This window comes from Callithrix jacchus, chromosome 5 (assembly GCF_049354715.1).
Source record: "Callithrix jacchus isolate 240 chromosome 5, calJac240_pri, whole genome shotgun sequence".
NCBI lineage: Eukaryota > Metazoa > Chordata > Mammalia > Primates > Cebidae > Callithrix > Callithrix jacchus.
This window is the reverse complement of record NC_133506.1, coordinates 87,047,621-87,064,470: the sequence shown is the minus strand read 5'-3', so window position 1 is coordinate 87,064,470 and position 16,850 is coordinate 87,047,621. Positions and strand designations below refer to the sequence as shown.

The 16,850-nt window shown below is 37.4% G+C and overlaps 1 protein-coding gene across 20 annotated transcripts in view; it reads left to right on the top strand.

The window, feature by feature from the left end:
* CDC27 (cell division cycle 27) overlaps nt 1–16,850 on the top strand; it is a 73,380-nt gene that overhangs the window by 4,655 nt on the left and 51,875 nt on the right. For 14 of the 20 annotated variants that reach the window (XM_035300282.3, XM_008996848.5, XM_035300281.3 and 11 more), the window contains 3 exons: nt 2,370–2,445; nt 12,872–13,019; nt 14,920–15,045. In XM_035300282.3, coding sequence (XP_035156173.1) covers nt 2,370–2,445; nt 12,872–13,019; nt 14,920–15,045 — 350 coding nt within the window. The remainder of the gene's footprint in view (nt 1–2,369; nt 2,446–12,871; nt 13,020–14,919; nt 15,046–16,850) is intronic. The other 6 variants (XM_078373414.1, XM_078373415.1, XM_078373413.1 and 3 more) reach the window with 2 other exon arrangements.

Below are 16,850 nucleotides of genomic sequence, written 5' to 3'. Positions count from 1 at the left end.
AAACCCCGGCTTTTATAAAGGAGTAATTAGATGGTAATTATTTGTATAATAAACTAATAATCTATTTATCACAGAGTTTATTTCAATAGAGACTCCCAGAGATCCTTAATTATTAAATATACATCCAGGAATACAAAGAAACTTAATACTAAGACTAAGTACAAGAGTGTTAACAGTGGAAGACTGCCAGAAGTTAAAGATCATTTGTTTATTCATTCAACATATATTTACTAAGCACCTGCTTTAAAAGCACATAATAGATGCTGGGAGTGTAATAGTGAGCAAAAACAGAGGTAGCCCCTACCTTCTGGAGTTTATAATATGGTGAGGAAAACATCACTCACTCCCCTAGATTAATACAAAATTACAGAAGTGGCAAGTATTGCAAAGGAAAGGTACTTGGTGCAATTAGAGTATATAATAATGGTGCCTAATCTCATCTTTTTCGTTGTATCTAGATAGGAATGGTAAAGTTTGACATCTTTAAGACTTTATAAAATTTAAGCTATATAAACAAAGGTTAAACAAGAGGCTCTGGAGACCCCAAACTAAGTTTATTACTATTCTTTCTTGAGGAAATAGAAAGGTCTGTCATTTACTACTTTTATTTTTTAAATTATAATTAATAATACTTATAGCAGTATTAACATTTGCTTGTTTGTTCAACAAAATTTATTGAGCCTTTACTGTATCTAAGGCATATATAATTTAGACGTACTGGTACAATGTCAGCTAGTGATTAGTAACCCGATTTTACTGGTTTCCACTGTAACCATATTAAATCATTCAACAAATTATAAACTGGTGTATATGCTAAAAATAAAAAATAACACTTGTATCATGATCAGGTGTGAGATATCTGAAAAGTAGTTTATTACTAAAAATGATTTGACATTACCTAGTAAAGATGAACATATGCATATTCAACAACCCAGTAATTTTATTTCTAAATACATATCCTAATTTGGAGAAATTGTTTTCGGCTTTTTTTGATGGGAATCTTGCTCTCACTGCACTCCAGCAGCTGTTCACAGGTGTGATCATAGCCTTGAACTCCTGGACTCAGGCAGTCCTCCCAGCTGAGTCTTCTGAGTTGCTGGGACTAAAGGCTCACACCACCATGGTGGGCTAGAGAGATTCTTAAACATGTACCCCAAGAGATGAATCTAAGACTGTTGCAGCATTGTTGTAATTGTAAAAAAAAAAAAAAAAAAAAGCACAAAACAAAAACCTAGAAATAACCTAGATGTCCACATGCTATAAAAGAGATAAAATACATTTTGGATTTTGGTATATTTATACAATGGAAATATTATTTATTCAGCAACGAAAATGAACTCTAGCTACACATATCAAGAATGAATTTTCAAAACATTAGATTTCAAAAGCAAATCATAGCAGAATGTATACAATATGATTATATTTATTTAAAGTTCAAAAACAGGGAAAAGTAAATGTTTTAGGGATGATACATACAAATGTATGAAATTATGAAGAAAACCAAGAGAAGGGTCAAGAAATTCAGTGTAGTGGTTTCTTCTTTGGGGCATTCCGGAAGAGGTTTTGTTATCAGCAAGGAGCACACAGGGAGTTTCAGAGATATTTTATTTCTTAAGCCGGGTGATGAGTACCTGGGTCTAAATGTTTTTGGTTATTGTTACTTAAAATGTCCTTCTATCTCATATATACTTTAGGTTATATGTTTCGTAATTCTAAAAGAGAAAACATATATTCAAAAAATTAAAAGTTAGTCCTATGATAACTTTACTCATTTGCATTCCAATATGCTTCCTTGAGTGGAGGAGAATTGAGTGGCATTAAAGGTAATAGATAGGGAAGTTTTTGTGGGAGGCTGACATACATTTTAATATCTCTGTTGTGTTTTTCACATAAAGTGGTTGAGAACCACTGCTGCTGAGTCTGTAGTTTAGTAGGGTTGGCAGTCTGTAAACAAATAACTATGTTGTAAGTACTCTATTAGAAGAGGTATCTTAAAAAAGAAATGACCTGACATCAGCCAGGAAAACTTTATAAGCCAGATGTTATTTAAAATGGGTCTTTAGGAACGAGCAACTTACAAGGGAATATTGGTGAGGGGAACCCACATTGCCCAGTGGAGGAAAAAGCTGTACAAAGGCACAGAAGCCTAAAAGTCCATAGAGGGTTGAGGGAGGAAATTCAGATATGTTAGGAGCTATATTGTGAAGAACCTTACCCAGCTCACTGTGGAGTTTACTCTGTGGGCATTGAGGTTTTATCACTTAAATTAGGGATATTAATTTTGGTATTCAATGTAAGGCTCTGTGCCAGTAGTTACTTTGAAAGTATGTATGAATGTATATTTATGTTCTTTATCCTCCCATTTGCAGGCTGCTATATGGCAAGCACTAAACCACTATGCTTACCGAGATGCGGTTTTCCTCGCAGAACGCCTTTATGCAGAAGGTTTGAAATCTATTCATTGCTGTAGAATGATAAATGAATAACATATACAAAATTATCTAACTTTTTATCACTGTAACAGGATTCTAGGTATCATTTTCTTGTTCTTTCTTTCTGATTGACACTAGTTGATAAAATCTTTTTATCTGTGTAGTTCCCTTACATGCTACTTTTAATAACTATGTAGAGTTGATTCAGGTTTCTATGCTATGATTTACTTAATCATTTTTTAATCTTTAAGTATTTTTTTTCCAGGGTTTGTGGTGGTGGTAGTGTTTTTTGTTTTTGTTTTTCTCTTTTTTCGGTTTGTTTTTTTTTTGAGACAGGGTCTCACTCTGTTACCCATGTTGGAGTACCAACTTAGCTCACTGCAACCTCAAGCCATCCTCCCACCTAGCTGGGACTACAGGCACGGGCCACCACGCCTGGCTAATCTTTAATTTATTTGTTTATTTATTTATTTATTTATTTTCCGGTAGAGATAGGGTGATAGGGTTTTCCTATGTTGCCCAGGCTGGTCTCAGACTCCTGAGCTTAGGCAATCTACTTGCCTTGGCCTCCCAAAGTGCTGGGATTATAGGCTTGAGCCACCATGCCATGTATTTTGGTTTTGTTTTTAAGAGTCTATAGTCTATGGTGAAGAACATGGATTTAGACTCTATAGCCTTCCTAACCTGTCACTTAAATGTACAGTTTTATAACCTTGGATGAGTTACTTTAATATCTGAAAATTCAGCTATTTTATCTATAAAGTAATCATTCCCTCTTAGAATTGAAAAATTCAGTGAGATGGTATATTTAAAACACTTGACATAGCCATCTGGCTTGATAATAATTAAATGCTTAATAAACTACTGATAATGTATGTTTTGTTTCCATCGTTATCGTTTCCTTTCTAAGTTGCCGATATAGATCATTGTGAGCAGGTTTTCTTTATTTTCTTTTGAGTCATTTCCTGAGGTTATATATTTTTAAATGGAATTTACAAGTCAAACAGTATGAGTTTAGTAACTGGAGAGTTAGGAGAACAAGGCCTAAACCTCAGGGGCAGGAAATTTCACAAAAGGACAAAGAACAATGGTTGGAAGTAGTTTTGAGACATTAAGTGGAAACCAGCCTTACCTTGACTCTGAGATAGTGGGATATAAGGTGATTACTGTCCTTGTGAGAGAGCTGTCAGGTCCTGGGTGGAGAATGGGAATTCAGTGAGGAAGATCTGTGCACCGAGAGTTTGAGGTCCCAGTGAAAGATTTATAAAGGTGAGAAGGAATGGAAGGCTTAGAAAGAAGATGATACGATAGATTAACCGACTCCATTGACTTATGCAAAAACAATGTTTATTATGAATAATCTATTTAAATGTATTTTAATTGATACCTAAGCAGGTCACATATTTTGCGGTCTTTTTAAAAATTTTTGTTGTGTCCAGGTCTCACTGTCACCCAGGCTAGAGTAGTGGCACGATCATAGCTCACTGCCACCTTGAACTCCTGAACTGAAGCGATCCTTTTGCCTCAGCACCTCCCAAAGAGCTATGATTTCAGATGTGAGCCACTGTACTTGACCACTGTCTTAGAGTATTTCCTTTATGTATTTGTTTATTATTAAAGAACAGGCAGTTTCTAGTTTCTTAAAAAGTATAGGCCGTGCGCGGTCTCAAGCCTGTAATCCCAGCACTTTGGGAGGCCGAGGCGGGTGGATCATGAGGTCAAGAGATTGAGACCATCCTGGTCAACATGGTGAAACCCTGTCTCTACTAAAAATACAAAAAATTAGCTGGGCGTGGTGGCGCATACCTGTAATCCCAGCTACTCAGGAGGCTGAGGCAGGAGAATTGCCTGAACCCAGGAGGTGGAGGTTGCGGTGAGCCGAGATCGTGCCATTGCACTCCAGCCTGGGTAATAAGAGCGAAACTCCATCTCAAAAAAAAAAAAAGGTGTAAATTCATGGTTTAGAATTCAACTAGATTTTTCTATGGAATTGATTCCAAGATTCCCAGATTAGTCCACACAAAGCTGTTTAATCCACATTATTTATGTGCCTGATGAAATGCTTGGCACTTGGAAAGTTGCTCACTAAATGTTAGTTTCTTTCAATATAGAACCTAACCATTCTGTTTGACCATATTTTTATGAGGGAAGATTTTAGAATTTAAATGTAGTAAGAGCACATACTATCCTGGCTCAGTAAAATGACAACAATAATTCTATTATTTATTGATTTCTTATGGTGTACTAGGTACTCTAAGTACTTAATATTAGTTATTTAATCTTCAATAAACACATAAAATAGACATTGCTATTGCTATTTTCTGGATGAAGAAACTGAGACTAATGTCCACTGGCAGTAACTAGTAGATTTGTCTGATTCCAGTTTACCAAGGATAGCAAATACTTGCCACTTCTCTGATTTGTAACCATAGTAGGCGTCACTAATCTATCACAGTACTCATTCCCACTGAATCAACCTCAGAATTCATGGCAACACAGTTTTCTTGGCTGGACGATATCAGTTGATATGGTAGATGTAACATGTTTGCTCAGTGGCCTCCTATGTCACTAGCAGCAGTTTCTATATTTGGAGAAAGACATCCAACAAGGCATGAGGCTAAAGCAGTTGATGGGTAGGATATTCTGTAAGTCAAATTCTTGAAATAATTTCTCAGTTTCACTAGTTCTTTGTCACCCATTTGTCTTTCTCTAAAGAGATTCATAGTTGGCCTGAGACTATGGGATAAGAGAGAAAGAACAGCAGAATGATATAAGAGAGAATCTGAACTGAGATACTCATTCACCATTTGATCTTAAGCAAAAGTCATTCTGAGCCTTATTTTCCTTATCTTTAAAAGAGAAAATAAATCATCTATTTAACAAGATAGTTTTAAGGACTAAATACAGTAAAATATGTTAAGAGTCTGCTGTAGTTTCTGGCACATAGGAAGTCCTTTACAAGTCCTTCTCTCCTCTAGCATATCCTAATACAGTGATTTTTCAGAGTTTTTTTTAGTTCTTATTTTTACTTTTATTTTTTAAGATAGCCTGTTACCCATGCTGGAGTGCTGTGGTGTGATCTTGTCTCACTTCAGTCTTTACCTCTCAGGCTCAAGCAGTCCTCTGGCCTCAGCCTCCCTAGTAGCTGGGACTACAGGCACATGCCAGCATGCCTGGCTAGTTTTTTTTGTTTGTTTGTTTGGAGACGGAGTCTTTCTCTGTTACCCAGGCTGGAGTGCTGTGGCACGATCTCAGCTCACTGCAACCTCTGCCTCCTGGTTCAAGCAATTCTCCTGCCTTAGCCTCCCAAGTAACTGAAATTACAGGCACCTGCCACCACGCCTGGCTAATATTTGTATTTTTAGTAGAGACTGGGTTTCACTATGTTGGCCAGGCTGGTCTCAAACTCCTGACCTCGTAATCCCCCCCACCATCCCACTGTTGGCTTCCCAAAGTGCTGGGATTGCAGGTATGAGCCACCGCTCCTGGTGCTAATTTTTGTTTCTTTGAGGACACGAGGTCTCACTATGTTGCCCAGGCCAATCTTGAACTCCTGGTCTCAAGTGATCCTCCCACCTTCACCTCCCAAAGTGCTGGGATTATAGACATGAGCCACTGTGCCTGGCCAGATTTTTTTTACCCATATTAGATAATGATACACTCTGATATTTTCCATTAAGTGGTTTTGTTGTTGTTTTAATGTAGGTTGATAACCACTAAATTGATAACACATTCCACTAGCAAGTTAAGATTTGCTGTTTTGGAAAAACTCTGTCCAGATTTTACCATCTCTCTCCAATAAATTCCCTTCCATTGTAAGCATGTATTTTTCTTCTCACCGCCAATATCTGATCCCCTTGACCAAGGTTTTTCTCCTTTGTTAATTGATTAAGTGTTAAGAATGACTAGAAATAAGTGCTATAGAACAAATAAAAATAGTGTCAGACTATGAGAAAAAAATACATTAATGCAACTACTATGGTAAGTCCTTGGAGATGTATACGTGTGTGTGTGTATTTATATACACATACATATAAAATAAGAGTTATGTTCAGAAAATCAACCAGATATAAGTTTTGTGTGCATTTTTTTCATTAAGTAATTGCTATCAATGGAACTCCATGAGACTGAGGATTGTAACTAGTAAAAGGAAAAGAAAGAGAAATAGCTGAAAACCTTGTGTCAACATGGATTCCTAGGTTATTTTGAGGGTCCTAGCCCAAAGCTCAAAATTGCTTAAGGTCCAGTGTTTCATCTTAATATGGGTTTTACATCCCATACTACAAAATATTTTTGTTTGTTTGAGACAGAGTCTCCCTCTGTTGCCCAGGCTGGAGTGCAGTGGCCCAATATCAGCTCACTGCCTCCCAGGTTCAAGCAATTCTGCCTCAGCCTCCTGAGCAGCTGGCATTACAGGCACCTGACTCCATGCCCAGGTACTTTTTGTATTTTTAGTAGAGAGGGAGTTTCACCATGTTGGCCAGGCTGGTCTCAAACTCCTGGCCTCAAGTGATCTGCCCTCCTTGGCCGCACAAAGTGCTGGGATTACAGGCATGAGCCAGAGTGGCCAGTCTTTATTGTTTAATATTAGTACTTTTTAAACACTTTTTGTTTATTTCTTAAGTCAGGGTCTCTGTGTTGCCCATGCTGGCCTCAAACACTTGGGCACAAGCTATCCTCCCAAGTAGCTAGGAATATAGGCACATGCCACTGCGCTCTGTTTGAATACATTTTAAATTACCATAAGATTGTTCACCAGTTTTCTACCTGTCCTAGTATTTAGTGGGTAAGATGTATAGATTGCACTGGGTGTATCAATTTTAATAAATTGGGCTCAGTGGGAGAAAACTAAACCAGGGTAAAAGGTTCAGCATCTGTTTCTTTTCTCTTAACCAGGATACTGAGAGCCTAAACTCACAGAAATATATGCATGCAAATAGCAACATATTAAAAACACTATTTACCAGCTTGTGTTAAGATCATTATTAAAGAATATCCAGAATTCTACTAGAGATGTTGTGTAATGTATCATTTTTAGGTCTTTATTGATCCAAGACTTTTAACTATTTTCATTGAATTAACTTGTATGTTTCACAGATATATGAAATCAATATATTCAAATCTAACCTAAGATACCACTAACTGATTTTCCTTATCTCCCTTTCCCTGCCTTTCCCTTTTCTCCTTCCAAATCTATGTTCCTTCTTAAAACCCTTCAGAGGTATCTAATTGCTGTAAGGATCTATTCCTAAATCTTTACACAGTTTACAAAGCCCTGTACAATCTGGCTATCTTTTTTCTTCTCATGTATTGCCACTTTCTGCCTCAAACACTAAGGAGCCTCTTAAAACTTCTTCCAGCCCTCTTGTATTTGTGGTCTTTTTACTATAAGCATGGTTTTAAAATACTTAAGAGCACTGTTGACCCCATTGTTAACAACATGTATAAAATCAGTTAGTATTGAAATGCAGGATGTAAATAAATGTAGAAAAGATAAAAATTAAGAATAGTATTAGTATGCTAAAATTGCATATGTAGATGAAATGTTCAACAGTAGAAATGACTGAACAACAGAATGAATAATGCAAGATAAGAAAAGTACAGCCTCCATGCAATTGAAAACAGCAAAAAATATTGATGAAATAGAATTAATTACTTGAGCTTGTGGCTCAATGACACTTATGTACCTCCTGCATTAATATCAAATGTCTATTCAGGTGTTGTAAATTTAAGAGAAGGCCAGTAATTAAAATAATAGCGCCCTCACTATATGTCAGATACTATCCTAATTGCTGTACATATATTAAGTCATTTAATCTTAACAGCAACCTTTAAAAGTAGGTACTCATAGTCCTTATTTTACAGTGAAAAAAAAATGAGGGTAAGAGAAGTTAACTTGCTCTAAGTCATAGCTAATAAATTGAAGTGCCAAATCTGAACCCAAGCAGTCTAGCTTCAGAGTCAGCACTTTAATCCACATGCCATACTGCTTATAGTTGATTTAAAAACTTAACAGACGATCGATTTGTTTTTTTTTTTCTTTTGAGAGAGTCTCGCTCTGTTGCCCAGGCTTCAGTGCAGTGCCATAATCTCAGCTCACTGCAACCTCTACTTTCCAGGTTCAAGCAATTCTTGTACCTCAGCCTCCCAAGAAGCTGGGATTACAGACATGTGCCACCATGTCCAGCTAATTTTTGTATTTTTAGTAGAGACAAGGTTTCGCCATGTTTGCCAGGATGTTCTCCAACTCATGGACTCAAGTGATCAGCCTACCTTAGCTGGGATTACTGCACCTGGCCCATATAATCAATTTGAAATGTGTCATAAATCATAGATGGTTCCATAGTTCTATGCCCTTAAATACACACAACATCAGAGTTCATGACAGGGCAGCCAGCAGAGTACACTAACCTCTGAGGGCTTCTGTGATACTTGTATAGCTTATCAAGGCTAGGTAAAGAACAGTTAACTCGGATGTGAGGGCGATCTGGCTGCAACATCTGTCACCCCATTGATCGCCAGGTTTGATTCGGCTGATCTGGCTGGTTAGGCGGGTGTCCCTTCCTCCCTCACCGCTCCCATGTGCGTCCCTCCTGAAGCTGTGCACTCGGTCAAAGAACAGTTACCTCAACAAATTTTAAGTTTTGTCAAAATGGTCCATTTTAGAAAGGCTGCATATTTAGATTATAAATCAGTGTGAAGAAAAGGTGTCTGTCTGGTTTAAAAGCATTGAAGGACTAAGCATTTGATCTAAATGTATCTGGAGGATGCAAGGTTAAACCTGTCTTAATTATTTTAAACTTATACTCAAAAGACCTTTAAACTCTTGAAGCCGAACCTATTTGTAAGAACTTCAGTAGTGTCCTACAACTTTTTTTTTATTTATGTATGTATTTATTTATTTTGATACGGAGTCTCTCTCTGTCACCCAGGTTGGAGTGCAGTGGCACGATCTCGGCTCACTGCAACCTCCACCTTCCATGTTCAAGCAATTCTTCTGCCTCAGCTTCTCAAGTAGCTGGGATCACAGGTGCACGCCGCCACACCCAGCTGAATTTTGTGTGTTTGGTAGAGCCGGGGGTTTCACCATGTTGGCCAGGCTGGTCTTGAATTGCTGACTTTAGGTGATCCACTCGCCTTGGCCTCCCAAAATGCTGGGATTACAGGCTTAATTTGTTTGTTTTTTCACTTTAACAGTGCATTCTGGAAATCTTTCTATGTCCTTTTTTTCATCACATGGACATAGCATAATTTATTACATGATTGATTTCTCAATATTACTTTAAGAGTGACTTCATGGAATGAATGCTAACTTCATTCATGATTATAAAATATATTATGAACCTTACAATTCTAATCCCATATTTTAATTAAGGCTGTAAGTAAAGGATGGTAAATAGTGGCTTGCAAACATCTGTAACTGTTTCCAGATCCTGTTATTTTGATCACTGTACTTAACTAGCTAGACCATGATCAGCCTGAGAATTTTTCTGAATATGGCATTTCAGACAGCCATTATCAGTTAGTTGGAGTTACTGTTCCAGATGAAATCTATTTGACGATCCTAGCCAGTAAACATACTCCATGCTTTTTAGATTTATGGTTGTTTACCACTGGTTCATTAGTTGTGTTTGGGGTACTGTTACGTTTCTCTGCTGCCAAATTACTTGTGAGGAGCCCGAGAAACCACCCATGTCACAACACTTCAGGTTGTTCTGGATTTACTTCATTATCTGACAGTTTCTTTATTTTATTTATTTATTTATTTTTATTTTTTAAACAGTGTCTCACTGTCATCTAGGCTAGAGTGCAGTGGCGCGATCTCAGCTCACTGCAATCTCTGCCTCCTGGGTTCAAACGATTCTTCTGCTTCAGTCTCCTGATTAGCTGGGATTACAGGCATGTGCCACTACACCTGGCTAATTTTTGTATTTTGAGTAGAGGCAGGGTTTTGCTCTGTTGGCCTGGCTGGTCTTGAATTCCTGAACTCAGGTGATCTGCCTGCCTTGGCTTCCCAAAGTGCTGGGATAAAAGGCATTGAACCACAATGCCCAGCCAGTTTTATTATTTTCGTTTTACCTAAATGACCAATCCATATTCCCATTTGAACATATAATTTTTAAGTTATGCTTCAAAAAGCTAATTGCAGTGTTACACTAAAATTACACACACACACACACACACACATACACACAAAAAGGATAGTTGGTATTTTATTATTATTGTGGAATTTTATTGCAGTGCAAATGGACCTATGCATAATCAAGTATTTGCAAACAATTAAGACAGCATTACTATAACTGGGAGTTAAGCAAGTTTGTGGGAGCCCTTGTTTATTGGTATAATCAATAGTTTTTAAAAACTTACAAAGTGAAAAGAAACCAGACCATTGTAAAATCTAGAGGAAATCAAACTTTCTCTTTTCGTTTTTGAGATGGAGTCTCACCCTGTCACCCAGGCTGAAGTGCAGTGGCACAATCTCCACTCACTGCAACCTCTGCCTCCCAGGTTCAAGTGATTCTCCTGCCTCAGCCTCCCAAGTAGCTGGGATTACAGCCACCTGCCACCACACCCAGCTAATATTTTTTTTTTTTTTTTTTTGTATTTTTAGTAGAGACGAAGTTTAACCATGTTGGCCAAGCTGGTCTTGAACTCCTGACCTCAGGTGATCCACCTGCCTCAGCCTTTCAAAGTGCTGGGATTACAGGCATGAGCCACAAGCCACTGTGCCCTGCAAACTTTCTAACTTATGTCAATGAGAAGTTGTAGTCAGTAAAATTAATAATTTATTCCTATTGCAGTGAGTGCCCCATTCTTTTTTTTCGCACCTGCAGCTCTAATACTACTGTACATCTCATTAATACACGTGCCAAAATTTCTTATCATTTACTATTTATTTTTTACACTGTAGTTTCATGAAAAACCATAAGATGGGCTAGAGAAGAAGGGTTCTGTTGGTCTTTGCCTGCACATATCTGTGACAGAAACTTAGAAATAAAATTTCAAATTAATTTTTTATCCAAAATCTTAGAATGATGTTAACTATTTTAAAAGATGTGTAGCTGGGTGTGGTGGCTCACGGCTGTAATCCCAGCACTTTGGGAGGCCAAGGTGGGTGGATCACCTGAGGTCCGGAGATAAAGACCAGCTTGACCAACATGGAGAATCCCTGTCTCTACTAAAAATACAAAATTAGCCAGGTGTGGTGGCCCATGCCTACCATCCCAGCTACTCAGAAGGCTGAGACAGCAGAATCGCTTGAACCCAGGAGGTGGAGGTTGTGGTGACCTGAGATCGAGCCATTACACTCCAGCCTGGGCAATAAGAGTGAAACTCTGTCTCAAAAAAAAAAAAAAGATGTGACAAGTTTGTCGTGTACCTTACTACAGTGGTTCTCAAACTTGAGAATGCCACAGAATCAGTTGAAGAGTTTGTTAACCACGTAGGTTGCTGGTTCCTACTCCCAGGATTACTAATTTAGTGGGTATGAGATGGGGCACAACAATTTTCATTTCTAGCAAGTTTCCAAGTCATGCTGATACTGGTACAAAGACCATACTTTGAGAACCACTGGCTTAGAAGATCCTTCAGCTCACTGGGATTATTTCATAAACCATTTTAAGAATCACAGTTTTGTGATTTTACCTCTTTCTATACCTTTTGTTGTTGCCTCTATAGACTCTCATCTGGATTGTGGGGCTAGAAGTGAAGTGATGATCAGTTTGGTAGAGACATAGAATAAATAAGGGTGAAAAATGCCACATTGCATTAAGAAGGCAGGGGGCATTTCATAATGTAAAAAAGAGGGACAGATTGATAGATAACCCAGGTCTTGCCATTGTAATTTAATTATTGTCACTATACAAGTCTGTCAACTGAATGTTAAAATGGTGTGAGCATTCACAATTTAAAATTTTTTATCTTAAATATAATTTAATGTATATTTGATGTTAAAGCAAAACAAGTGTTTTTTTTTTTCCAATCTGGTCTTTTTTAAATGTAAAAATTATTTCATACTGGTAATTAGATTTATTTACACTCAGGTTTCTCTTACTAATGATATTTGACCTATCCCAAAAGATTTATTAGAAAAATACTATCTAAAAACAAGATCCTTTACTGGTAGTCTGTTTAAAGGTAGGGATGTTTGTATATGTGTTTGCTTTTCTTAAGTATTTACAGAGAATACCATGATTGTCTTCATTGTATTATTTCCTTGGTTTCTTAGAGAGAAAAGTAATTGAGAGCTAAGGAACTAACTTTGCTATAAGCAAACTGTTTCTCCACAATTCAAATTTGAATTAATAAGTAATTGTTTTGTGTTAAAATAGCATGCCTAATTTGCCTAATTTTTTTTGCTAAATTTATTTATTGCATGATAAACTGATTATCATTCAATATACTGAAAAATAGCCTTTTTAAAAAATGTCTGTTTTTAGTACACTCAGAAGAAGCCTTGTTTTTACTGGCAACCTGTTATTACCGCTCAGGAAAGGCGTATAAAGCATATAGACTGTTGAAAGGACACAGTTGTACTACACCACAATGCAAATACCTGCTTGCAAAATGTTGTGTTGATCTCAGCAAGTAAGTTTTAAAATATGTTTTAGCTATTTTGTTTTACTTACACTGTTGAATTTTCGATAAAATTCTTTTCATGTTAAACTCTGATTCCCTTTCTTCCCTCTTTTTCATCTATTTCAGTAATGTTTACACTGTTGCCTATGGCATTATTTATATTATGGAGATTTCATTGTTGTGGTAATAAATAATAGAGTTTAACTCTGGAGAAACTTAAGTTATAACTAATTCTAATTGGTTTCTTAAATGATCACAAATATTTTGGTTTTTTTTTTGCTTTCAGTGTTAGACCAGTTTGAATAAGCCTGAAAACTTTCCAGTTCACTTGAGAGTAATACTCCCCTGTGTTTAGGTGATTGTATAGTTCCCTTTCAAGATCATTTTATTGAGTACTTACTTCTTTTGCACATTACAATTAAGCCAAGTCAGCTGGCCCTATACCAAATTTGGAGGTATTTAGAGATACAGATAGTTATGTTCTGTTAAATTCTTTTCTGTACTGTAAGAGATAGAATAATGGTAAAAGGAGCTATATGGTCACATGTGTAAATGGTATTAGATATTTGTAAAAGCCTTTATGTATAATTGGCTTGTAGGTTTACAAGGGGAAGATACAAGTAAGTGTCACCATAGACTGATCAATAACTATACTATCTGTCCAGTGACTGACTTTTTAATTAAAGCTACCTAAAATTTCTGAAATTTCTGAGATATTTGTTCTTGAATTATTTTTAAATTTCAACATTCCTAATGTTGAATTCTTAAAAATCTACTTTCTTATGTAATTTGTCAGTTCCTTTTTTTTTCTTATCTTTTTTTTAGAGAAAGGGTCCTGCTCTGTTGCCCAGGCTGGAGTGTAACGGAGTGATCATGGCTCACTGCAGCCTCCATCTGGGTCTAAGCGATCCTCCCACTTCAGCCTCCCATGTAGCTAGAGCTGCAGACACGTGTCACTACAGCCAGCTAATTTTCCTATTTTTTTTGTAGAGATGGGGTCTCATTATTTTGCTCAGGCTGGTTTTGAACTCTTGGGTTCAAGCTGTCCTCCCACCTTGGCCTCCCACAGTGCTGGAGTTACAGCCGTGAGCCACTGTGCCTGGCCTAAGTATGCAATTTTTAATTAAAATATGTTAGTCATGTTTAATTTGCATATACATTTCTATTTTAAGGAAGAAGGACCACCATGTTTGTTAATGAAGAACCATTAATATTTTCTCCCATAGTATAATAATTATCTTCTGTTCCTTCTTACATGAGTAATGAATATGTTGCTCAGACTGAATTTGTATATACACTAAATGTAACTGATTCTGTTTTTAAAGGTAAAAGTGAAATTTTAAGATCATAAATTTCCAGCCTCCCAAGTGATTCTAAATATATGTTTGCCACTATTCTAATTTAAAAAAAAAAAAAAATTTTTTTTTTTTTAAGAAAAAACAAAGTGGCCAGGTGCAGTGTCTCATGCTTGTGATTCCAACACTTTGGGAGGCCAACATGAGAGGATTGCATGAGCCAAAGAGTTTGAAACCAGCCTGGTCAACATAGTGAGACCCTGCCCTGTCTCTACAAAAAATTTAAAAATCAGCTGGGTGTGGTGGTGTGCACCTGTAGTTCCAGCTACTCACAAGGCTGATGCAAGAGGATCACCTGAGTCCAGGAATTTGAGGCCATAGTGAGCTATGATTGCATGACTGCATTCTAGCCTGGGTAGCAAAGCAAGACCCTGACTCTTTAAAGAAATAGAGAGATGGGGAGGGAGGAAGGGAGGGAAAGAAAGAAAGAGAAGAGAAAAGAAACAAAGAATTTTTATGTCTCCATCATTTAATGCACTTTGGTAATGAAGAATGTGTTTACATGAACTGCTTTTTATACTAGTTTTTAAAAATCTTTAAATTTTATTTTAAAGGCTCGCAGAAGGGGAACAGATCTTATCTGGTGGAGTGTTTAATAAGCAGAAAAGCCATGATGATATTGTTACTGAGTTTGGTGATTCAGCTTGCTTTACTCTTTCATTGTTGGGACATGTGTATTGGTAAGTAAGAATGATCCAAACTATCAGAAAGGCATTTCCATACAAGAATGTTTTATAGTTTAAAAAAACCTATGTTGATTGGTGTTTATCAAATAGTACTTGGCTGAGTAGTACATAATCTGATTCTCTGACTTTATTAAACCTGTAAAATAGTAGAGATGTTAATCTAATTTTGTACTTTCCACTTAGCCTTACTGATAATAGTTACAGCAGCCCTGCCTAACACGTTAGACTTTTTTTTTTTTTTTTTTTTTTTTTGAGATGGAGTTTTGCTCTTGTCGCCCAGGCTGGAGTGCAGTGGCATGATCTCAGTTCACTGCAACCTCCACCTCCCAAGTAGCTGGGATTACAGGTGCCCTCCAACACGCACAGCTAGTTTTTGTATTTTTGGTAGAGACAGGGTTTCACCATGTTGGCCAGGCTGGTCTTGAACTCCTGACCTCAGGTGATTGACCCGCCTCGGACCCCCAAAGTGCTGGGATTATAGGCATGAGCCACCGTGCCCAGCCCATGTTACTTTTTTTACCTTGGGTGAAAAGAGTATGTGATCCACTGAGGAAACAGAAGAAAAGATAGCCAGGTCCATTGTCTCATGCCTGTAATCTCAAAACTTTGGGAGGCGGCGGCGAAGAAGAACAGGTAACTCTGCCAGTGGGAATGCGTCACATGTGTACATGTCATTTGTGGGAAAATATGTCTTCCCTGTGAGAGAAGTGACTGAGGACTGCTTGTCTAAAGTACTAGGATAGCATCTATTTTAAGATAAATTGAGGGTAGTTTGAATAGTGGTTATTTTTTAAAACCTTGAAAATGTGTATTTGAATAGAATAAATTGTTTGACTAAATTTGGGGGCATTTTCACGTGTAACAGATATGTTTAGCCATTAACACCACTCTTGCGAACAGGAGTCAGCAAAGACATAATATTAATGTATTCATTTACCTTAAGGACTCAGAATAATGAATTTATTCTGAGTCTATGATTCTTGTCATTTATTCAAGAAACTTTGAGATTCATTTCCATTATAGTTAAACATTTGGCATTGGGAATATAAAGATAAATGACTGACAGTCTCCACCCTCAAAGGTTTATAATAAAGTAGAAGAGAAACAGTAAACGAAAGTTTTTAAGTGTAACATAACGAACCATATATATTTGGTCTTTGACCTAATTTCCTCGAATACACTTAGAAACTCCGCAGTGATATCTTTTTGTATGTAAACACTTTGACTAGTAGCCAGCATTCCCTAGGTTAGCTTCAGGATTGGGGCTGGCAGCAAAAGACCAAGGGAGGATTAGAGGGTTGGGACTTTTTGTACCCATGTCCCAGCCTCCCAGGAGGCGAGAGGAGGTGAAGATTAAGTTCCACCATTAGATTGGTGATAAGATTATCACCAACAGCCAGTGGTTTAATCAGTAATGCCTAAGTAATGAAGCCTCCATAAAAACTCAAAACCACAAGATTCAGAAAGCTTGCAGAAAACTGAGCACATGGAGGTTCCTGGCAGGTTGCTTGCCTCAAGAGGCCACGGAAGCTCCACACCCTCCTTTCCCCCATACCTCGCCCTATGCACTCTTCATTTGTATCCTTTGTAATATCCTTTATAATAAGTCAACTGCTCTAGCAAATTCATCAAACCTAAGTAGAGAGTTGTGGGAATCCCAATTTGTAGCTAGTTGATCAGAAGTTCCGAAGGCCCAGAGTTGTGACTGGTGTCTGAAGGTGGGGCAGGTTAGTCTTGAAGACTGAACCTTAACCTGTGGGATCTGAGACTGTCTGCAGGTAGATGGTGTCAAAATTGAA